The following is an 8,960-nucleotide window of genomic DNA, read 5'->3' as shown; positions in this document are numbered from 1 at the left end:
GTAGACGGGTGCCAATACGTTCTGCAGTCGGTAATTTGAACAATGTATTGGCACACCTATACAGTGTGCTATTTATTTATTTATTTATTTATTTATTAGCTCCTTTATTTATTTTTAACACGTTGAGTTCAGCACCCTCCGCCGCTGGACAGCGCCTTGCGCGTGCCGGACTGAAATAATTGACAGGTGAATTATCCACACAGGAATCAAACAGGGAGCTGCTGCATTAGCCAATCAGATAACGTCGGGGGCGGGGCTTATTCAACCAACGGTGTGTACTGCCGTTTTCAGTGCTTTAACTGAAGCGCTGCTCGGAGGAGGGCGGAGTGTGTTTGCGAGGATACCGAGCCAGAAAACTGAATTATTTCTATATTTTCCACAGAGCAGAGGAAAGAAATCCATTTCGACGCCTGCATGGATTGGATCTATTGACCGGAATCGGAGGAAATCTGATCTAAACAAAGCGACGAAGCGCGAGGATCTTGTTCTAAAACATCACACAACATTACATAGCAACGAGACAAATGTAACGGTGTGTTAAGGAAAGAAGACAACAACAACAACAACACAGGAAGCAGGAGTCAGGTAGGAGTAAAGCCTCTACAGGTGCACGAAAAACAGAGGATGCTGTGAAGGGTGAATAGAGATCGGTGAAACTCAGACGGTGAAGCTCGCACAGGTTTAAAGGATATGGCGGTGATCAGACTGTCGCTGCTGCTGCAGGTGGGCTTCGTTGTGGGCGCGCACTGCTCGGCACTGGCACCGAGAACGGACGAGCATCATCAGCTTCATCAGCATCAGCCTCAACATCAGCATCAGCAACTGCCGAGGGTCGTGGCCGCGTTTCTGCACACGGGCGACCCGTCCGCGCTCGAGCGCGCCAACTGCACCGGGAGGTACGAGCTGAATGCGTTGCGGGCCGGCACGCGCGTGCACCAGCACCCCGCCGCCCGCCCCGCGCTGCACGCTCTCACGCACGCCGCCAGCTTCCTCCGGGCTCTGCTGAGAGAACGGGACCGGGAGCGGAACCTCGTGCGCGACCTGGAGTGGTGCCGCGCGCTAGTGCGTAGCGTTGTGGACGGCGACGCCAGGATCCACCGCGCCGCCGTCGTGTTCGACGCCGCGGCGTCCCACTCCTCCTCCTCCTCCTCCTCGTCCGGTCACCCGCCGCGCGTCTTCCTCCAGGCCACGCGCCGCGGCGGAGACATCGTGCTGCAGGACCTGTCCTCGTCGGCCCGCGACTTGTTCCGAAACGAGACCGCCGACACGGAGTGGTATCACGCGCACAGACGCGAGACGCGACACGGGGAGGAGGGTCACGTGGCTGAGAGCACACACGTGAAGTGGTCCGCACCGTTCCTGGAGTGCGAGGCCGGGAGTTATGTCCCGCGGTGGCTCCTGACCTTGTCCACCGGCTTTCACGGGCTGAAGCCGAACCTGTCGCCTGACTTCAGGTGAGGAGTCACGTGATGTCATTGCACGTTTTAAAATTCGTTCCTGCATCACTGCGCATGCTCACAAAACCTCATAACACACCTGAGGCAGGTAACTGATGAGTCTTCACATTCTGCATGCAGAACATCTTTTGTCTGCGTTATAACTACATGAAATTACTAGCCTAAGGAAAACTTTATATTATATATAACATTTCTGTTAAAATATCTCTGATTATGGGTCATTTTTGTTGGCTTCCTTGTGTTGCTCTGACGTCACAGGGGAACTCGCGCAGTTAGGAGAAAAAAAAACAGTCAGCTTTCTCTGTTAGCTCCAAACTTTCCTCATGCATTTTCTCTGACATATTAATAACACATCAAGCGCGTAAGTAGCAGAGAGTACCCTGGACTCAAAGTCCCAGAATGCACTGCAGAATGCACTATTAGTATGATTGTTTGAGCGGAGTGTACACTTGAGGAAGTGAGAGAGCAGGTCTGACCTCATGATGACTAAAGCGCTGCTGCATCACTGGCTTTAAGAATGCGAGGGCTATATCCTTCTACACCACTATCATCAGGTAGTCATTGAAATGCATTATGGGAAAAAAAGATGTTTAATGAGTCTTGGATGCTATTGAAGATCATTAGTTACTTATGAAGATTAATATGCAAGTCATTCAGGGTGTGTTTTCTCGTTCCTTTTTTTCTGTCGCTGGATTTAAGAAGACAAATGATCTGGACTTTCTTTCCTCCAGGAGAGAGATTAGAGATTTAGTCTGTTTGATAATTAACAAAGCGATGGGATCGACTTGACCTCAAAGGTATTCGATTGTGCAAAGCCTGTCCAAGAAAAACCCCTCCTAACCTTGCCGTATTTACGAGTGCTGCGTGAGAGGCGAGAGGCGTAATAAAAACAGACCTGAGATCTCAGCAGGCTTCCAGGAACTGAGAAAGAAAGAGAACGGCTTTATATTCTGTGTGAATTCCAGTGAGAGGTGAACACGTAGGTTGAAATGGCATGATGTCTTTTTAACTGCGTGTGTTGATACACATATCGGCTCATCCGTCTTTCTGCTGTTTATCTGAGGATGTGGAGGATGTTTCTAAAAATAGCTGCAGATGTGCAGCTGAAGCAGCGTGAGGAACCCACCGGCATCGGCTAATTAATTCCTGCACACATGACCTCACTGTGTACAGCCTCGGCTTGTGGAGATCACGCCGAACACCCGTTCGGTTCATAAAATGCCAGGGAGAGGGGAATTTTCTGGGAATTCTGGCTCGGCTCACTACACACACTGCTGGAAAGATTGATGTGGAAATATTAGATGGTTTTGTAGCATAAATATCAGTAATATGATTCAAAACTGATTGTCACTGAAATGGGCTTGTAGGAATTAAAGTTAAATCTCCTCAACAATTTGCATTAAGCATCTATTTAAAAAGGAAACATTTTCCAGAAAATAAAACTAGTTGTTCTCCTTAAAACAGGAAAACATTTCTATCAATAATAATAATAATAATAATAATAATAATAATAATAATAAGAAGAAGAAGAAGAATAGTTTGATTAATTTCTAAAAACCAACAACAAATTTCAAAAAAACATTTCCTAAAAATAAATAAATAAATTGATATTACTAAACACGTATTAGTAGTATTTACATCTTATTTATTTAATTTATTATGAGAATTTAATGTTAGTCTTTATTTAAGAGGATTCTAGGGCCTCTAAAAGTGTTTTATTCCTTTTATATGACAGCAGTTGACCAACATTTTATTGTTTTATGAATTAAAGCATGACAGTTTATCATTTTATAGTATATTTGCTGCCAGAACAGCCCTGACCCGTCCTGCACTGTGTATTCTGACCCCTTTCTATCAGAACTAGCATTAACTTCATCAGCAGTTTGAGCAACAGTAGCTCGTCTGTTGGATCGGATCACACGGGCCAGCCTTCGCTCCCCACGTGCATCAATGAGCCTTGACCGCCCATGACCCTGTCTCCGGTTCAGAAAGAATAAGAAAACAACAAAAAATAATACAAAAGGAAAAAACAGAGAAGACTTATATATCAAGCCTAAACTCTGACTGTTAAGCTTTGTTCACACGTACAGTGAGTTTTATCTCTGCGAGTCTTCGGTATCTGTATAACTACAGGAGGCATTTCTATCCTACTACTGGTTGCCATAGTGATAACGTTTATCAGTGGGCAGAGCAACTAGCATTCCAAATAATTTTTTATGGCTAAAATGAAAGATTCTGGAGAAAGATTTGACATCAGACAAGATACACAGTATAGTGTAGTGACATCAGACAAGATACACAGTATAGTGTAGTGACATCAGATGAGATACACAGTATAGTGTAGTGACATCAGACAAGATACACAGTATAGTGTAGTGACATCAGATGAGATACACAGTATAGTGTAGTGACATCAGACAAGATACACAGTATAGTGTAGTGACATCAGACGAGATACACAGTATAGTGTAGTGACATCAGACAAGATACACAGTATAGTGTAGTGACATCAGATGAGATACACAGTATAGTGTAGTATCATCAGACGAGATACACAGTATAGTGTAGTGACATCAGATGAGATACACAGTATAGTGTAGTGACATCAGATGAGATACACAGTATAGTGTAGTATCATCAGATGAGATACACAGTATAGTGTAGTGACATCAGACGAGATACACAGTATAGTGTAGTGACATCAGACAAGATACACAGTATAGTGTAGTGACATCAGACGAGATACACAGTATAGTGTAGTGACATCAGACAAGATACACAGTATAGTGTAGTGACATCAGACGAGATACACAGTATAGTGTAGTGACATCAGACAAGATACACAGTATAGTGTAGTGACATCAGACGAGATACACAGTATAGTGTAGTGACATCAGACGAGATACACAGTATAGTGTAGTGACATCAGACGAGATACACAGTATAGTGTAGTGACATCAGACGAGATACACAGTATAGTGTAGTGACATCAGACGAGATACACAGTATAGTGTAGTGACATCAGATGAGATACACAGTATAGTGTAGTGACATCAGACAAGATACACAGTATAGTGTAGTGACATCAGACAAGATACACAGTATAGTGTAGTGACATCAGACAAGATACACAGTATAGTGTAGTGACATCAGATGAGATACACAGTATAGTGTAGTGACATCAGACAAGATACACAGTATAGTGTAGTGACATCAGATGAGATACACAGTATAGTGTAGTGACATCAGATGAGATACATAGTATAGTGTAGTGACATCAGACGAGATACACAGTATAGTGTAGTGACATCAGATGAGATACACAGTATAGTGTAGTGACATCAGACAAGATACACAGTATAGTGTAGTGACATCAGATGAGATACACAGTATAGTGTAGTGACATCAGATGAGATACATAGTATAGTGTAGTGACATCAGACGAGATACACAGTATAGTGTAGTGACATCAGATGAGATACACAGTATAGTGTAGTGACATCAGATGAGATACATAGTATAGTGTAGTGACATCAGATGAGATACATAGTATAGTGTAGTGACATCAGACAAGATACACAGTATAGTGTAGTATCATCAGATGAGATACACAGTATAGTGTAGTGACATCAGACGAGATACACAGTATAGTGTAGTGACATCAGACGAGATACACAGTATAGTGTAGTGACATCAGATGAGATACACAGTATAGTGTAGTATCATCAGATGAGATACACAGTATAGTGTAGTATCATCAGATGAGATACACAGTATAGTGTAGTATCATCAGATGAGATACACAGTATAGTGTAGTGACATCAGACAAGATACACAGTATAATGTAGTGACATCAGATGAGATACACAGTATAGTGTAGTATCATCAGATGAGATACACAGTATAGTGTAGTAACATCAGACGAGATACACAGTATAGTGTAGTGACATCAGACAAGATACACAGTATAGTGTAGTATCATCAGATGAGATACACAGTATAGTGTAGTAACATCAGACGAGATACACAGTATAGTGTAGTGACATCAGACGAGATACACAGTATAGTGTAGTGACATCAGATGAGATACACAGTATAGTGTAGTATCATCAGATGAGATACACAGTATAGTGTAGTATCATCAGATGAGATACACAGTATAGTGTAGTATCATCAGATGAGATACACAGTATAGTGTAGTGACATCAGACAAGATACACAGTATAGTGTAGTGACATCAGATGAGATACACAGTATAGTGTAGTATCATCAGATGAGATACACAGTATAGTGTAGTAACATCAGACGAGATACACAGTATAGTGTAGTGACATCAGACGAGATACACAGTATAGTGTAGTGACATCAGATGAGATACACAGTATAGTGTAGTATCATCAGATGAGATACACAGTATAGTGTAGTAACATCAGACGAGATACACAGTATAGTGTAGTAACATCAGACGAGATACACAGTATAGTGTAGTGACATCAGACGAGATACACAGTATAGTGTAGTGACATCAGATGAGATACACAGTATAGTGTAGTATCATCAGATGAGATACACAGTATAGTGTAGTATCATCAGACGAGATACACAGTATAGTGTAGTGACATCAGACGAGATACACAGTATAGTGTAGTGACATCAGATGAGATACACAGTATAGTGTAGTATCATCAGATGAGATACACAGTATAGTGTAGTAACATCAGATGAGATACACAGTATAGTGTAGTGACATCAGATGAGATACACAGTATAGTGTAGTGACATCAGATGAGATACACAGTATAGTGTAGTAACATCAGACGAGATACACAGTATAGTGTAGTAACATCAGACGAGATACACAGTATAGTGTAGTGACATCAGACGAGATACACAGTATAGTGTAGTGACATCAGATGAGATACACAGTATAGTGTAGTATCATCAGATGAGATACACAGTATAGTGTAGTATCATCAGACGAGATACACAGTATAGTGTAGTGACATCAGATGAGATACACAGTATAGTGTAGTATCATCAGATGAGATACACAGTATAGTGTAGTAACATCAGACGAGATACACAGTATAGTGTAGTGACATCAGATGAGATACACAGTATAGTGTAGTATCATCAGATGAGATACACAGTATAGTGTAGTAACATCAGATGAGATACACAGTATAGTGTAGTGACATCAGATGAGATACACAGTATAGTGTAGTGACATCAGATGAGATACACAGTATAGTGTAGTAACATCAGACGAGATACACAGTATAGTGTAGTAACATCAGACGAGATACACAGTATAGTGTAGTGACATCAGACGAGATACACAGTATAGTGTAGTGACATCAGATGAGATACACAGTATAGTGTAGTATCATCAGATGAGATACACAGTATAGTGTAGTATCATCAGACGAGATACACAGTATAGTGTAGTGACATCAGACGAGATACACAGTATAGTGTAGTGACATCAGATGAGATACACAGTATAGTGTAGTATCATCAGATGAGATACACAGTATAGTGTAGTAACATCAGATGAGATACACAGTATAGTGTAGTGACATCAGATGAGATACACAGTATAGTGTAGTGACATCAGATGAGATACACAGTATAGTGTAGTATCATCAGATGAGATACACAGTATAGTGTAGTAACATCAGACGAGATACACAGTATAGTGTAGTATCATCAGATGAGATACACAGTATAGTGTAGTATCATCAGATGAGATACACAGTATAGTGTAGTGACATCAGACGAGATACACAGTATAGTGTAGTAACATCAGACGAGATACACAGTATAGTGTAGTATCATCAGATGAGATACACAGTATAGTGTAGTGACATCAGACGAGATACACAGTATAGTGTAGTATCATCAGACGAGATACACAGTATAGTGTAGTAACATCAGACGAGATACACAGTATAGTGTAGTGACATCAGACGAGATACACAGTATAGTGTAGTGACATCAGATGAGATACACAGTATAGTGTAGTATCATCAGATGAGATACACAGTATAGTGTAGTATCATCAGATGAGATACACAGTATAGTGTAGTGACATCAGATGAGATACACAGTATAGTGTAGTGACATCAGACGAGATACACAGTATAGTGTAGTGACATCAGATGAGATACACAGTATAGTGTAGTGACATCAGATGAGATACACAGTATAGTGTAGTATCATCAGATGAGATACACAGTATAGTGTAGTATCATCAGATGAGATACACAGTATAGTGTAGTGACATCAGATGAGATACACAGTATAGTGTAGTGACATCAGACAAGATACACAGTATAGTGTAGTGACATCAGATGAGATACACAGTATAGTGTAGTGACATCAGATGAGATACACAGTATAGTGTAGTATCATCAGATGAGATACACAGTATAGTGTAGTATCATCAGATGAGATACACAGTATAGTGTAGTATCATCAGATGAGATACACAGTATAGTGTAGTGACATCAGACAAGATACACAGTATAGTGTAGTGACATCAGATGAGATACACAGTATAGTGTAGTATCATCAGATGAGATACACAGTATAGTGTAGTGACATCAGACAAGATACACAGTATAGTGTAGTGACATCAGACGAGATACACAGTATAGTGTAGTATCATCAGATGAGATACATAGTATAGTGTAGTGACATCAGATGAGATACACAGTATAGTGTAGTGACATCAGATGAGATACACAGTATAGTGTAGTGACATCAGATGAGATACACAGTATAGTGTAGTGACATCAGACGAGATACACAGTATAGTGTAGTGACATCAGACGAGATACACAGTATAGTGTAGTGACATCAGACGAGATACACAGTATAGTGTAGTGACATCAGATGAGATACACAGTATAGTGTAGTATCATCAGATGAGATACACAGTATAGTGTAGTATCATCAGACGAGATACACAGTATAGTGTAGTGACATCAGACGAGATACACAGTATAGTGTAGTGACATCAGATGAGATACACAGTATAGTGTAGTATCATCAGATGAGATACACAGTATAGTGTAGTAACATCAGATGAGATACACAGTATAGTGTAGTGACATCAGATGAGATACACAGTATAGTGTAGTGACATCAGATGAGATACACAGTATAGTGTAGTATCATCAGATGAGATACACAGTATAGTGTAGTAACATCAGACGAGATACACAGTATAGTGTAGTAACATCAGACGAGATACACAGTATAGTGTAGTGACATCAGACGAGATACACAGTATAGTGTAGTGACATCAGATGAGATACACAGTATAGTGTAGTATCATCAGATGAGATACACAGTATAGTGTAGTAACATCAGACGAGATACACAGTATAGTGTAGTATCATCAGACGAGATACACAGTATAGTGTAGTAACATCAGACGAGATACACAGTATAGTGTAGTGACATCAGACGAGATACACAGTATAGTGTAGTGACATC

The 8,960-nt window shown here is 40.7% G+C and overlaps 1 protein-coding gene across 2 annotated transcripts in view; it reads left to right on the top strand.

Moving 5' to 3' along the window:
* The first annotated feature begins 291 nt into the window (after positions 1-291).
* gpr158a (G protein-coupled receptor 158a) overlaps positions 292-8,960 on the top strand; it is a 130,163-nt gene continuing 121,494 nt past the window's right edge. For both annotated transcript variants that reach the window (XM_058403868.1, XM_058404627.1), the window contains exon 1: positions 292-1,454. In XM_058403868.1, coding sequence (XP_058259851.1) covers positions 691-1,454 — 764 coding nt within the window. In that variant the 5' untranslated portion in view covers positions 292-690. The remainder of the gene's footprint in view (positions 1,455-8,960) is intronic.

This window comes from Hemibagrus wyckioides, linkage group LG01 (genome assembly GCF_019097595.1).
Source record: "Hemibagrus wyckioides isolate EC202008001 linkage group LG01, SWU_Hwy_1.0, whole genome shotgun sequence".
NCBI lineage: Eukaryota > Metazoa > Chordata > Actinopteri > Siluriformes > Bagridae > Hemibagrus > Hemibagrus wyckioides.
The sequence above is the reverse complement of the archived record's forward strand: the minus strand, read 5'-3'. Positions and strand labels throughout refer to the sequence as shown.